Consider the following 15747-nt stretch of genomic DNA (forward strand, 5'->3'; position numbering starts at 1 on the left):
CTTCCTTCCTTCCTTCCTTCCTTCCTTCCTTCCTTCCTTCCTTCCGTCTTTCCTTCCTTCTTTCCCTCCCTCCCTCCCTTCCTTCCCTTCCTTCCTTCGCTCCTTCCTTCCTTCCCTCCTTCCTTCCTTCCCTCCTTCTTTCGTTTCCTTCTTCCCTGCTACCTTCCTTCCTTCCCTCCCTCCCTCCCTTCCTTTGGTGAATACAGCTGGCTTCTTCCTATGGGACAGGCTCTATGCTAGGTACTGAGGGCACGCTGCGATTTCATTTTATTCACTGGCAAAAGTCCATGAGTCTAAGCTCTTCTTGTCCCCACACACAATTCCTTGTCATAGTCCCCAAAACGTCTGCTCCCCACCTCCTGGACCTGGGGCTTGGTGGTTCCCCTCCCAATTCTGCCCCTTCCTCAGATGGAGGTAAGAGAAACTGCTAAGCTGATCAAGCCCCACACAAGTGCACACCCGTCACACACGCACCCCCAGCCCCACTGAGCACACCTGAAATCTCCTGAGAGTTCACAAGTTTGGAGCTTAAGAAAATTAAACTCCAGTTACCTGCAATTGCTTTTCAGGTATCTGAGGACCAATGTGTTCTTATAAGGCCAGAGCTAGTTGGGGACCCAGGAAGCAAGGACCATACCTGCCCTGGGTTTGAACCGATCTGATGTTCACATACACAGGACAGTGGTGAGCGTGGGACAGTCCCTTACTAGCTGCTAAATCCAAGCCCTATTTCTAATTAACCTATAAAGTACACAGAAGGATAGCTGTGGTCAGGATCTGACCAGTTGTGGCGGAAAGAAGGGAGGTTCCTTAAAATGGGAAAGGGGTGGAATCCAGGAGGTGACAAGCAGCCCCAGGCCAGGCAGTCAGGTAAGGCTCAGGTTGCCAGGACAAGGCCGAGAATGACCTCTCATCTGTGGCCTAGCAAGGAACACACGGCAGGGCAAACAGGGAGGTCAGCAAATGCTGAGTAAACCCAAACCCCAAAGGAACGCACCTCCCCTCATTCCCACTGAGGACATGGCTTGAAAATACAAAAAGCAGGATTTATGTTAGTCTCCATGAGCCAGAGCTGCTAGGTGCAGCTCTGTCTGTTTTACCCCCCAGCGAAGGGCTACCAAGGAAGCTCAGCAGCCTCTGGCGGATGTCTAAGTGCCCCACTCTGGGCTCTGAGCTCCTCCCAGGCTCCTGGCAGTTGTCTCCTTTTCCTCTAAGAATCGCCAGGCCCCCTGTCCAGGCTGCAAGACCTAACCTACTTCACTGTCCCAGCCCTAGGCCAGAGTCGGGGTCACTCCAGTGAGAGCTCAGTCTGGAGCAGGCTCCTACCAGATGCTCCCGGGATCCCCTGGAGCACGAGAGTGAGCAGAGAGCAGAAGCTGGACAAGCGCTGGCCCACTGAGTTCCATCACAGGGGCCGCCAACAATTCTACTCTGGGATTGAGAACAACTGAGCTGTATTATGCCTATGCTGGTCTCTAAAATACACCCATCATGTTTAATAAACCTGTTGCTGACTGTCCACTGCTCCTTTGGTCATATACGGGGGCTGGTGCTGGGGCCGGGTCCATTCTAAGCACACTGGGGTGGGGCCATGTGGTTGCGGAGAGCTCAGCATCCGCTTGGGGCGGAGAACTGACAAGAGTCAGAAAACACTTTGGTCCAGAAACCATAGCAGAGGGTCCAACAGACTGGGTTTGAGTCTCCTGACTTGCTTACTAGTTCTAGCACGACGGTCTTCAGCCAGGATTGGAGGACCCTCAGATGGGTTCCTACGGTGTGTGCCTCAACACTTCTGGGGAGCAGCTCAGCTCAGGGGTTCTGTTTGGTTCCCCATCCCTCGCTCTTAGGCCGGGGCCCCCCAGCCCGATCACGCTGAAGCGCAGGCTCTGGTTTGCACGCCCATCCTGGCATGGTGCTTGTCTTCCCCAGGCACTTGGGCCCACCCTCCACCCCTAAGCGATGCAGAGCTTCCTTGGACCTGGTTAGATGAGCAGAAGTCCACGCACACGCCTTCTGTCAACCTTCTTGTTAATAAATAACCCTAGAGACCTTATAATACTCATGCCCAAACATAAACAGCATATCTCGTCACTACGTTTTAAAAGCTGAGTAAAATTTGGAATGAGATTTAAAGAAACAAGCCGCTGACTACAAGTTAGTACCTTTCTAACTGTTCTCAGTCACTGCTTAATCTAATTCCCACCTCCCAGGCCCGTACCCCACGCCACATTCAGTGGAAGTCAGAGTAGAAGCTCTCCTTTTGCATCTTTCTCTGATTTCAGGCCAGTTTAACTCTAAAAGCCAATAATGTGCCTGAGAGCCGCCAAGACCGATCCCATCCCAGCCCAGACACCGCCTGGGCATGCTGGAGGGCCAGGCGTTGGTACTTGGATGCTGGCCCCCTCTGCCCAGCCAGGATGGTCCGCACACTTTCCCTTCCCTCCCTGCTGGGTGAGGCAATTAACACCCGGAAGGAGACTTTCCTGCAGCCTGTCTCCTCTAAGACTACCTGTTCCCAAATTACAGCCCTTCTGCTATTTCTTCTAAGGTTCCTTGTCCTAACAATGATTAATGCATCTGCCAAACTGGTGCTTATGGTCCAAACTGCCGCTGAGGCTCTGAAAAAACTAGAGTCCGCTTATACCAAATATCACTAAAGAAAAAAAACTTTCCACAGATTTTAAATAGAGAAAGTACCACCAGGCACCCTTGCTCTTCACCTCTTTCCTCCCCTTCTCTTTCTACCCCACTCTCCATCATGTCCAGCTCCCCCTCCATCTCCCACTTACCCTTTCGGTCCTCTTTCCTGCTGTCTTGCCGCTCCCCTGTTCCTCTTTTTCCTCTGGCCCGCTGGGAGCTCCCCCATCTCACCCTGCTCTCAGCCTTTTCCCTTCTCTTCTCACCCCCCCTCACTGCTTGACATCCTGGTCATGTGGGTACAGAGTCCACAGGCTGATTTAAAAGGCTGGGGTGAAAAAAAAGGAGGGTCCACCAACTGCTCTTTGCTTTGAGGAAGGCTCTTGAGGGAGGCGTGGAAGCTGGAGACCTGGGTGACAATGACCAGGTCTGTGGAAATCCAAGTTCAAAGCCAAGGGGAAGGCTAGGCCTCTCCCACTCTGCTCCCTCATAACCTGGGTGCCTGCCAGCTAATTCTTCATCATCAAAAGTTAAAATGGAGGTCTTGACTCACTTCATTTTTTCCTCCTATACATTTTCCTTAAACCTTAATCGCCTGCTTCTTGCTAGCTAGCCAGGAGCAGTGTCTGGGTCACCAGCCGTCCCCTCCCGCCCGCAGGTCCTGGTTCTGTCTGCTGACTCGCATGGACTCCTATGGAGTCTGTCTCGAACTCCTACCGCTGCAACTAAAAGCTAGTCTGATCTATGATCCGCAGCCGGGGGTCCTAGTGCAAATGCCTCATCTAGTCCTCTACCCCCGCCCTGTGGCTCTGTGGATCACACCTCCCTATACCTTCTCTCCTCACCCAACCCTTCCTCAGGGTGGAGGACTCTGCCTGGAAGCCCGGCTGCCCTTGAGATGAGAAGTGTGCCCAGTGCAAAAGCCACGCTCTCAGATAAAATGAAAGGGGCTCAGGCGGTTAGAGCTCCATGCTCCGAATGCCGAAGGCTGCAGGTTCAATTCCCACATGGACCAGTGGGCTCTCAACCACAAGGTCGCCGGGTCGACTCCCGCAAGGGATGGTGGGCTCTGCCCCCTGCAACTAGCAACGGCAATTGGACCTGGAGCTGAGCTGCGCCCTCCACTACTACGATTGAAAGGACAACAACTTGACTTGAAAAAAGACCTGGAAGTACGCACTGTTCCCCAATAAAGTCCTGTTCCCCTTCCCCAATAAAATCTTCAAAACAAAGAAAAAAGAAAGAGACACAGCTGCTGTAACATGACTTCTGTCATCCCTCTTCCTTTTCTTTCTGTCTTCTGAATTCCTCTTTCTATCATCACTCATAGAACCTGGGCAGCACATCCTGAATTAGCTCTTCCCTGGTATGTGCAGGGACACTGGGGGTGTCTGTCCCCCGAGGCAGGCAGGGTCCTTTGAGGTGGTAGCACCCTACCACAGCCTCCACTCATTCAGCCTGCGTGCTCCCACTGGCAGGCTGGAGTTAGCAGTGGTATTTCTCAGCAAGTGGGCAAAGGGGACCGTTACCGGTCACTTACCAAGAAGCACTGGTATGGTCTCTAAGTAAATGAGCCAAAGCATGTTTTTCAACTGCCTGAGAAATACAACAGGTACCGGAAGGGCATCTGACACGATGGTGCCCACCCAAATCCCAGGGACCTCACAGACTGTGCCCAGAGACCACTGGAGGCGCTGGCTGGAGTCCAGTCAGAGGGTCTGCTTCCAGCCTGTGCCAGCAAAGCCAAATTCGGCATGCCAAGAGCCAGAAGTCAGGCGCTCTGGCTCCTCGCCCAAAGTTGAGGTGAGCCCCACTTCCAGTGTTCCCTCCCGCAGCTCTCCAGATTCTTTCGGGCAACGAGGAGCCTGGCTGCTCTCACACCCTCAGAAGGCCCACCCTGGAGTGATGCCCGCACACTGCCCCACCCATCGCTCACCATGCGCTTCATCTCCTTGGACACCTGGTTGCCGCCCAGGTGGTTGTAGAAGGGGCGCTCGGCCCCCCAGTGCGGCGGGTTGTGTCCGATGGAGTTGGTTCTCTGGCGATTCATCTTGGCGATCATGGCCTTCTCGTCTTTCTGCGAGAGCAACACAGATGCATCAGCCTCTGGGTGGAGTTTCTCATTCCTCCCAGGTGCCTGGCCAGGCACCCAGGGCTTAAGGCAGCTCCCCTTCTCTTCCCTGCATAGCCTGGAGCCCAGAGTCCTGCCAGGATCCTGGAGCTCATCCAGGAAAGCATCCTAAGCCCTCCAAGCCCCGATGCCATCCCTGACTGGCCCAGGTGAGAGCACCAGAGCAAGACAAAGAGGTTGGTCTTGTGAGAAAGGAAATGGGCATAGGAATATCTGTCTTTCACAGGGAATTCTCAGGAGTGGGCAGGGCCTGGATCTGTTCGTGCCCGGGGGTGATGGGGAGGGATGGAAACCAGGGACTCCAATCTCCACTCAGCTTATCCAAAATAGGCATGTCCTAGCAGAGTGGGCGGTAGGATAGGCCCTGCTGCTCAGAAGGCAGCTTCCAGAGGTTTGGGTCGCTAAAATACAAGATTCAAGGGCTGACATACATTGTGCAGATACACAAACAGGGCCTTGGCCAGACACCCATGTGCCAACCACGATCTCTTCTTTCCACTCGTCTGTCCATCCATCTAAATGGGCTCAATTGGAGGGTTGGGGAGGCCCGTAGAGACTTGAGACAATCTACACCCCACGTCCCTCCCTGAGCCTGGAAGGGAGCCTGTCAGAGCAGGGATGCAGAGGGAAGGGGACACAGTCTGCTTCAGCTGACGCTGCTGGGATGGGGGGTGTCACTGTCTGTCTCTATCTCATCCTTTCTGGACCACTTGTCAAGATGGAAGAGCCAAGACCCACAGAACCGAGGGTAGCGGGTAGTCCTTCAGCCTGGGGGGGGGCAGGAGGGTGGGGCTGGAGGCCTTGTGAACCGGGCAGAGGAAGGATGTGGAGGGCGGCCTGGCAGGGTTTCAGTTCATTTATACTCTAGCCAAACAACAAGCAAATGTTTAATATGCGTCAATTAAGCCCCTAGGAGCTCTCCACCGAGTGCCTTAAGTCCTTCCATCCCTCTTCCTGGTGTCTGTGAAGGGGGCTGATACAGCTCGCTCAGAGGCCCCGCAGCCAACATCCACGTCCCAGGTGCACAGCCGAGGCACAACAAGGTGCCCTCTGCTGGCCCTCTGGGGTGGGCACCTGGCCCAAGGAGCCCCGCCGCCCTTAAAACATCTACTTCTGCTTTCGTCCAAGACTTTCTCTGAACTTGTCTCACCACTTAATTTTGTCTTTAGTCTAATTTCTTAGGAAAGAAACAGGGAAGTTTTTCTCTATCAGAGGGCTCTGACCAACAGAAAAATCCAACTGAAAGATTCATAAGTAAAAGGCATTTTAATTTAGGGAGAAATAGAAAATGTCCTCCTCACTCATTTTAAAAATTAAGAGGCTGGAACATGAGTATTAAAAATAGAATAATAAAGTCTGCTGATAATTCTGATAATTCAGTTTTATATTTTAGATAGTGTGGGCTGAGACAAAAGAAGAAAGAAGAAAGACTAGAAAGTGACAGGGTGGGACGAGAGGTTCAAGAGACAAAGATTTATAGGATAGGCAGAGAGAGAAAAAGTCAGAGAGAGAGAGAGAGAGAGAGAGAGAGAGAAATTTCCACCAAGTTAAGGCAACAGGGAAGGACTGAGATGGAGCTAAAGTATATGATAGACACAGATTTCCTTGAGGTTTCATTTCCATCTCGTGACCTTCTGATGTATCATTGCTAACTGATCTGAGGTGCATTTTTGCAGCAGAAGCAAAATGAAAACATCCCTCTTCGCCATCAGCCTTTGCAGGGCCCCTGTAACTCTAGGTCCTTCCCCAGATGCAGGGACCACGACTCTGTAAGAATTCATGACTTGACTCAAGGAAAGAGTAAAGAGAAGCACACAGCAGGCCAAGAAAACGTTGCTCCTAAAAGAATGAAGGCCCCAGCCCCCCGGGGCGCCCCCCAGTTTCCCCGGCCCCCCGGACCCGCTTCTGGGTGCAGCGCAGGATGAGGAAGGTCTCGATGCTGTGCTCCTTGAGGTAGGCATTGCGCTCGCCCCCACAGCCCGGCTCCACCTCGTAGTCGCCGTTCAGGTAGTTGAGTGTGGCCTTGGTGATGTGGATGCGTCTGCAGGTGGGGAAGGAAGTGGGACCGGAGGGCAGAAAACATGAGTTCAGAACACTAGCTCCCAGGCAAACCCAGCTGCAACAGACTCAATCATGGTTCAAATTCCAGGGCCCCCAACTCTGGCTCAAAGGTTAACCCCAACCTTGATCCCAGCCTCAGCATCCTGTATCCCTCCAACGTCATCAAGGTGGCTTAGGTCAGGCCCTTGCCAGTGTGTGTCCACCGTGAGGACACCGTATCACATCTGTGTTCTACTATTATAACCACATAAGACATCCTGAGCCTGCCAGGAGAACACGGCCTCTAGCCTCACCGACTTTGCAAACCTGACGACGGGACTGAGTCCAAATCCCCCAGGCTGGTCTGAACGTCCCTCTTGGCACCGGCACTCTTTCTCCCACTGGTCCCTAAAAGGCCCTCTGCCCCACTCCCACGTCTTGGAAACACTACGTGTTCCTATCCTGTGCCTGTCGTCACTCCATTCCCTCAGCCTTACTCTCTCCCAACTCCACCTTCCTCGTCTGTCCGAATCCTGCCCATCATCCAGGCCAGCTTACATTCCACCTCCTTTCTGTCTTGGCTACCCCGAAAATTATCTGTGGTTCCTTCCTCCTCTAGACCTGTACCCTACCCGTCACATCTCACAAGCCACCATGTTTTGGGTAAATAGCTTCTGGGGGGAGACTCTACAAAGTTGACCCAATGTTCCTTACAATTTGCCACCTCTGTTACTGGGGGTGGTTTAGTAATTTGTGAATTTCCGCTAGCCTCAGGGTGCAAGCTACCCTGTCCTGCCCACTTCAGCCCCACTCCTCACGACAGGTACCCTGGGTGGAGCTGGATGGGAAGCTAATTCTGGGTCCCGCCCACAGCTCTCACTCACCCAGCCTTGCCTCCAGCCTCCATGTGGTTGGCCAGCGTGACGTCGTTAGACCAGACGTCGAACTGCCACTTCCTGAGACCAAGGACACCGCAGTGTACTCGCCCGCTGTGAATTCCCACGCGCATGTTCACGTTCACCCCTGTCACCTCCCGGACCAACCTGGGGATGGAGCAGGGGTAAGGCTGGGAGAGGGTCAGGGGCCAGGCATACAGAGTGGGGGTGAGGCTGGAATGCAGGGGGTTGGGTGGGGGGTGTGTCAGAAGGTGCAGAGGTCAAAGCATCATCCCATCTGAGACTGTTCAACCTGGAGGACAGGGCTGGTTCCTGCAGCTCAGGTGCTACGAACTGTGAGAGGTGCTGTTTCTAGGCTTGGCCACAAGGTGGTGTGGCACTTCACTCTAAACCCCAGGCCCCACTGCTTCCCCAGATTAGGGCACCTGGGGCCATTGCTACTCAGTCAGTTAAATTGTGTTCCAAGAATGCAAATGCACATTAGTGCCTACTTGAGCCAGATAGGGAAGTTACAGCCACTCCATATCCCATTCATTTAATGCTCTTGGATTTATCCACATCGCTGCTTCTTCGACATTAATGGAGAAAGCAGGATAATGGAGAAAGGTTAAGAGAAGACATATGTCTGCTCAGGAAAGAAGGGGAGCCCTGGCAGGTGCAGGGGCCTAGGCGTGCTCCATGCGCTAGAAGGCAGCTCCAATCCCCGCCACATGCACCCACGTACCCAGGGGCTCCCCAATAAAAGGCGGGCCCCCTCTGTGGGAAGGGGAGTAAGACAGAAACTATCCATCCCCAGGGATATGCCTGGGGTCCAGCGTCGGCAGAAGAGGGTGCAGGTGTTCTGGGGGGAGGTACGCAGTGTGTACTGACGTGGACCCTCCCTCACACACTGGGGATGAGCCTTCAGCCAGCTGTGGGGCTGGCATTCTGACCGTGAGCACTCCACCCCACCCCACCAGGGAGAAGCTGACACCCACCACAGGGAAGATTTATGTCATCCATCATTTCTCTTGTCCTGGGATCAGCTCTGCAAATACTTTACTAGAGCTAAGCCTCTGGCCACTTGCTTGGGTTGATGATATCTCATTCCACCTTTTTGGCTTACGTCCAGGGCCACCTCTTTCATGAAGCCTCTCTAGGTCGTCTCAACGGAGTCAGCGGCTGTCTCTTTGGCCCTCCTGCCACAGTGTGCCTCTTTTAGCTGATGGTGTCCCCTCGCAGGCCCAGTTCAGGGCAATGGAGTCTCAACCTCTTTCCCTCAACTGACTCCGTGATCCTGGCAAGGGACCCACTGTCTGGCCCAGGCACGCAGGGGCACTCGGCAATCACTGCCACACTTAATGAACCTGGCCACCTTCCTGGCCAGCTACTCTGACCTCTGATCTTGCCCACTGTGGCTTTCCCTCTGCCCTTGCCCAGGCTACTTCTTTACAGAAGTACAAGTTACAGAACTTTAACTTTGGGCACAACCTCTGACACGTGCCCTGGACGACATGTGAGCGTGTGTTGTCCGTGGTTTTTAATGACCAGGGATCCTTCTATGGCCACCGATGACCAAGAACTGGCCAAAATCCCTGTTGCTATACTCCCAGGTAGGTGGCTTTTCTTAAAATGGGAACCCCTGAGTTTGACTCCCTGCCCAAGAGTATTACCCTGGGGAGCTGTTTGCCCTCTGAGCCCAACCTTTCTCATTTGGGAAGAAATGGGGCCAGTGGGTTCCACCCCTGGCTGGTGATGGTGAGAGGATGAGGGGCCTGGAGAGCAAGGCCCACACACAGCATGATGCCGGCTGGTCCTGCAAAGCCCTCCTTCCTACGGGACACGTTCCTCAGGGAAAAGCTTCCCAGCTGCTGTGGGTGAAAGGAGCCTAGGAGAAGGCTCAACACGTGCAAGTGCAAATCAACCCTCCTGTGTGGCCCGCTGGTCCTCACGAATGGCTCTGTCCACTGTTTCCCTGCCTCCATTGGTCCGACCAGGTGGCAAGCCAGTCAGTTACTCTGGCTGTGGGACAGTACCCCCTGCAGACAGGCAGTCTCCCTGGAGGTAGGCAGTCCCCTTCCGACAGGAAGTCCCCCTTGGAGATGGGACAGTCCCCCCGGAAATGGACAGTGCCCTGCAGATGGGACAGCCCCCCGCAGATGGGACAGCCCCCCCGGAAGTGGATAGCCCCCCCCAGACGCGCACTTACGAGATGGCCTCAATCATGTCCATGCCCATCTCCACGCAGCAGTGGGCATGGTCGGCCCTCGCTTCAGGCAGCCCCGACACGCAGTAATAACAATCCCCTAGGATCTTAATGCGTAAACAGTGATTCTCCTGGAAAGCAAATTAATTTTAAAAATTAAAAATAGCAGGAAAGTGAAGTGGGAGGGAAAGAAACGGGAAGCAAACAGATTCACTCCATGCCTGGAATAACTTGCCTTTTAGGGCAGTGAGCACAGACCCGGTGCCCGGACAGGCTTATCAGAAGCTGTGGGGGACAGAGGACAGGCTGAGCAGTCCTCGGAGAGGCATTCCGGCCTCACCGGGATCAGGAACTCACTTTCACGGCCCATGCGGAGGCCCAAGAAGAAGGGTCTACCAGGGCAGCCGGAGTGAGGGAGGCCCCAGGCCGCGGGGGCGTGTCCCCAATCCCCCTACACCCTTGGCATACCCTGACTCTCAGCCTGAGGGTCTACAAACAGTTTTCTGATTCTTCTTCTTTTACAAAAAGATTAAAGCAGAAATGAGATTTAACCCCAAGTTTGCCTGATCCTCCACGTGTCTGAGTTATCAAGAACAGTTCTGCTAAACCAGGAAGGGTGTGAGTGCTAAGACGGGGCTGAAGGGCCTACCCGAGTAATGGGTGCACAGGTCACCCGGCAGGCCACAATCGATCCGTCATGGTCACCAATTCTGAGCTGTCCAAGTCTGGCTCCAGGAAATTAGTTTATGAAGCTGGACACTGGGGCTCAAACAGCCTGGACTCTCGTTTAAGGCCCATCCCATGCTCAAGTGCCAAGCATGGACCCATTCATCTCACCCATGTTCAGTGATAAAAACAATCCCCGAGGTAGGCCCACCTGCAAAGGGCAACGTGTCTACCTACTGGTGGACACCGCAGTAAGCGGCCCCAGGCATAAAATGACTCCCCAAAGGCCCAGAGCACCACCCAAAGCCACAAAAGCTGGGAACGGTGGCGGTATAAACAGGGACCTAAGGAGTGAATGAATATGTCCTCCGTGCCTCCCTGCCCTGGGGTGCTACGCCCACTTTGTCTGAACACAGAAGCGTCCTCTCTCTCTGGAAGCCTCTGGGGGGTGGCCCACAGCTGCCTGCAGGCCAGTTGGGATTCAACTCATTCTCTGGTCACTCTGGCCAACCCGATCAGGAAAGTGGCTGTATGGCATCTAGTTTGCCCTACCGAACGCCTGGGCAGTATTACCTGTAGGCCTTCCCACCGTTATCACCCATTCGCTCCTTCGTGACTGATGATACGAAGAAAGCATCTCCAACTGAGTGCGTGGCCACAGTTGATGCAGGCCGTGAGGACACACAGCACAGCCTGTGTAGCCCCCCCACCAGTCACCAGTTCCCTACAGAAGGCTCTGCCCAGCAGGGCACACCCTGGCACAGTGCCCATCCCTTGTCCTGGGATCAGCAGGGTCTTGACTGCAGCACCCTCCCGCAGGCAGCCTGGCTCAGGCACACAGGGGCGCAAGGGCAGTGGACAGGGTGACTCACCGCAGCCAGCTTGTCGAAGCGGGCAAAGAGCTCGTTGAGGGTCATGACCAGCTCCTGGGCAGTGCACTGGGATGCCAGGCTGGTGAAGCCCTCGATGTCAGCAAACAGGATGCTGGAGAGACAGGTGGAGGAGGACCCCCGTGAGGGAGGATGGTCAGGGCGATGCAGCCAGGCCCACCCTCGGCCTCAGGAGGGCTGTGGGCCAGCATGAGTCCTGCGGGTGCTCACACAGCTGCTGGGGAGGGGACAGAGAGGCCCTGACACCAGAGACCCAGGAATGCGGGCCTCTCCCTGCTGGCCAGGAAACGCCGATCAAGTCCTCCTTTCTGTACCCCAACTGCTACCCAGGAGGAAAAGGGGGCCTGGGAGGGTGCGCCTGCCTGAGGTTCCCATAGACAGGGCCAGATCCCCCAACTTTTAGTTACCTCTCGGGCCGACCCGTTTGAGCCCTGAGCTTCCCCTTCAAAGTAGTTGGGCCTGGGAACAGGGGGTCTCTGATTCGTCTGCTCTGGAAGGTATTTCAGACCTGAATGGTAGTTGTACACAGGCCTTGCTTCCCAGCACCTACACAAGGGAATCCGACCCCAAGACCCTCATCCCATGGGAGTCCTCTAGTGAGGGACAGAGTCAGTAGCCCGGGGAGAAGCAAGAGGAAGTCACAGCCAGGAAGTGTCTCTGGGATCCCCCAGCTGGTACCCGCCAGCTCCTCTGGCCTCATCCCCGGACGCCTGTCAAATGCACTAGCTCATCCCTGTGGATCTTTTATCCGTTTCTGAGGCTCGTGTGCCCCAGATTGAAAACATCTTCCTTTTCTTTCATAACAGACTATCAGAGGTGAGGACCCAGGGCCAAAATGTGTAAGGGCCCCTGGAGTTTTCTTCTTAAAAGGCACACAATCATGTAGTAACTTTCATGTACTGGGACGCTCCTGGTGGCCTGGTGTGGGGCTCACCTCACTGAGTCCTCCAGGTGGCCCTGAAGTGAGGGCTTGGTGGCTTCATCTCACAGATGAGGAGGCTGTGCCTCCGGGAAGAAGCTGCAGACAGCAGCACGGCAGGCTCTCCCCTCAAGACCTGCACTCTTCCCCCTATGTCACAGGGCACCTGAGGCTCCAGAACTGACAGTTCCATTTTTAAAGCAGGAATGTAAAACTTCACATATTTCGTCATCGTATTCTGGAAATGTGTGCTGGCGCATTCAGCGTGTCTTTTCGTTCTGGTGTGTGACATCTGCGACCTGACTCACTCCGGAGCCTGTCCCTGCCAGGCTAGCAGGTTCCTAGAGATAGTCAACAGCTCACCTCAGGGTCCAGAGCCACCCGCCCCCATCAGGCTCTAATGTGTGGGGCCACGGCCCCCCTGCCCTAATCACCCCAGGGACAGGTGCCAGGTAACTTGGGACAGTCCCTACACCCCACAGCCCCCTGAAATTACTCAAACACGTCACTCCCAAGCCTGCTTACCCTGTCTCACCGGTTCCTTCCCACAATAAAGGCTCTTGCCCACATTCCCTCCTCACGGCCGCCTGCACCCTGCTGCTTCCCTGCATGGCCCCCCATGGCATGGGGTGCCCTCCTCTCTTGGGAACGGTGAGAAACAAACTATCTTTTCGTGGTAATCAGCTCCTGGCCTCACCATACCTGGATAATTATAAAACCTACATTTTCAAACAGCTGGACAGTGTTCCAAGCACTTTAACTCTTTTAAGCCTCACAATCACCCTGAGGTTAGTATCTTCCTTTTACAGGTGAAAAACTGAGGCACAGAGAGGTAGAGAGGTGCAGTGGTTGAGTCGCCTGCCCAAGGCCACACAGGACACGTGGCTCCACATCCAGGAATGGAACCAATACATAGTATTATTTGTCTGTTGGCCCCACAGCCGTCTTAAGTGAATAGACGCATAATCTGAGAGCCCGACACTGTACGTGAGGCAGAGGGAGGCACGTGTGGGCTGCTGTAGGGGGGCGAGTTCAGGACTCCGTCAAGATGAGATACACTCAGCAGCTGCTTGCCAGCTCACGTGAGGAGAAGTGGAAACAGGCTGGGCCACCCGGGCCTGCATCTTGGGGCTTCAGCCAGTCGGTGTCACCTCCCAGGGAGAGTACAAGAGGGCAACTCCCAGGTCCCCAGCCCAGGGTTATTTCCTGGCATCCAGCACCGCCAGCCACTCTGATCCCAGCCTGGATCAGTACAGACAACTGCAGGACAGAAGCCAAAGACAGTGGGAGAAGTGACGAGAGACGAGACAAATGAGGGAAAAGAGAAAAGAGGAGGAGGAGGAGGAGGAGGAGGACGGGGAGCAGAGAAGGGAGACACTGTCCCTTCAGGACACAGGACATCAGATTCCCGGAGTGGACAGCCACGGGGCAGCATGCTCCAAGGATGAAAGGGAGCCGGGAGTCGCTTTGATGCCTGGTGTCTGACAGGCTCGCAGACAGGCTCAGCGCCTGCCCGGGGGAGTCTCTGGGCATGCAGCATGCCAGGTGAGAGAGGAGCAGGTGAAGGGAAGCTGCCAGGCTGCAGGTGCTGCTCCCGGCTTCCTAACTAAGTATGTGCAGACCCTCATCCTGGACTACCTGCCTCTTCCCTGACTCAGTATCTCAGGTAGCTGCCCCACTCCACTCAGGAAGAAAGAAAAGGTTTCTCTGGGTCTATGATAAGCACCATTACATAGTTATTCTGGAAATTCTTCAACTCTCAGGAAATCCAAGCAAAGGCAAGTTGAGGTCAAGATCGGCGGCTCCAGAGTCAGGGAGCATGATCAGGGAGAGTCCCCGGGGCTGACTTCAGTGTTTCAAATGCAAAGCCGGCAACACCAGGCCCAGCAGCTGTCCCACCCTGGGTCCAAGCCTACACAGCAGAAGTCTGGCTTTGGGGGGTGGGGGGAAGGAAAAATGTCCTCAAACTTGGTAGAGGCAGGACTGCGATTGGACAAGGTGACCCACGGTACCAAGGATCAGAGGAAAGAAGAAAGAGAATGGGCCGCTCCCTCCGGGAAGCGTGAGGCAGATGTGTGAGGACTGGAGGCTCAAGGGGCCCCGCCTCACTGAGCTATGACCCCCATTCCTGCTGAGCTCACCTAGCCACTCGGGGCACAGGCGTCTGCCTGCCATGTATGGACATGGGCAGGCCTGGACCATTCTTCTCTACAGGTGACCTCGCTGGGCCACGGGGAGCACTTTTCTCCACTGCAGTTGTCATCCTGCTAGACCAGTGCTTCTTAGACCTGGTGCCCTTAGAATCATCCAGGAGCTTTCCTAAGGAGAGGTTCCAGAGCCCCACCCTGAGATTCAGACTTAATTGACCTGGGGCGGGGTTCTGCTATTGAGTGTTTTTGTTCTGTTTTATTTTAAGCTTCTCTGGTGATTTTAATATACAGCTAGGATTGAGAACCACTGCTAGTTCAAGTGTCACCTTCTCAAGGAGGCTTCCACCACCTTATTTAAGCCTGCAACCCTTTCCACATGTCTCTCTCTCTCCCTTCCCTGCTGGATTTTTCTCCCTTGTACTTTTCACCATTTAATATGCTATTTATTTACTGTTGTTGGGATTTATCATTATGCTCCTGTCTGTTTCTCCCCATTAGAATATAAACTCCTTGGTGGGGGGTGGGGGATTTCACTCACTGCTGTGTCTGAGCCCCAGCACAACGTCTGGCACACAGAATAAACCATCAATAAAATGTGTAAGTGAATGACTGAATGAGGACAGATAATGTCTACCTTTCCCTTCTGCTCTCACTGTCATCGCACTACATACACACCTAGCACAATAGCCAGTGACTAGGAGGTGCCTATATTAGTTTCCTAGGGCTACTGTAACAAAGCATCACAAACTGGGTGGCTTAACACAACTGAAATTTACTCTCCCCCAGTTCTGGAGGCTGGAAGTTGGAAATCAAGGTGTCAGCAGGGCCGTGTTCCCTCTGAGGCTCTGGGCAGAGTCCCTCCTTGCCTCTTTCTGGTGGTGCCTGGCAGTCGTTGGCTTGCGGCTGCGTCACTCCAATCACTGCCTCTGTCCTCACAAGGCGTTCTCCCTGTGTGTCTCTGTCTTCACAGGGCATTTTCCTTTTATCAGGACACCAGTCATACTGGATTAGGGGCCCACCCTACTCTAGCATGACTTCATCTTAACTTGATTTCATCTGCAAAGACCCTATTTCCAAATAAGGTCAGATTCACAGCTACCAAGGGTTAGGACCTCAACATATCTTTTAGGGGGACACAGTTCAACCCACACACGTGCCTAATAAATATTTGCTGAATGGAAGACAATATTTATAGTTTCAAAGCAAGTAAGAGGCAGGCCTAATAACTCCAGT

At 54.1% G+C, this 15747-nt stretch overlaps 1 protein-coding gene across 2 annotated transcripts in view; it reads right to left on the reverse strand.

The window, feature by feature from the left end:
- The window catches only part of ADCY5 (adenylate cyclase 5), a 151851-nt gene that overhangs the window by 36616 nt on the left and 99488 nt on the right, over nt 1–15747 (reverse strand). Inside the window, exons 4-8 of one of the 2 annotated variants that reach the window (XM_033121366.1) lie at nt 11428–11539; nt 9893–10020; nt 7693–7764; nt 6668–6809; nt 4574–4714 (exon numbers count right to left, since the gene is read on the reverse strand). In XM_033121366.1, the coding sequence (XP_032977257.1) occupies nt 4574–4714; nt 6668–6809; nt 7693–7764; nt 9893–10020; nt 11428–11539 (595 nt within the window). Of the gene's footprint in view, nt 1–4573; nt 4715–6667; nt 6810–7692; nt 7852–9892; nt 10021–11427; nt 11540–15747 lie in introns of both variants that reach the window. The other variant, XM_033121357.1, reaches the window with a different exon arrangement.

The sequence above is a fragment of the Rhinolophus ferrumequinum genome, chromosome 2 (assembly GCF_004115265.2).
Source record: "Rhinolophus ferrumequinum isolate MPI-CBG mRhiFer1 chromosome 2, mRhiFer1_v1.p, whole genome shotgun sequence".
Lineage (NCBI taxonomy): Eukaryota > Metazoa > Chordata > Mammalia > Chiroptera > Rhinolophidae > Rhinolophus > Rhinolophus ferrumequinum.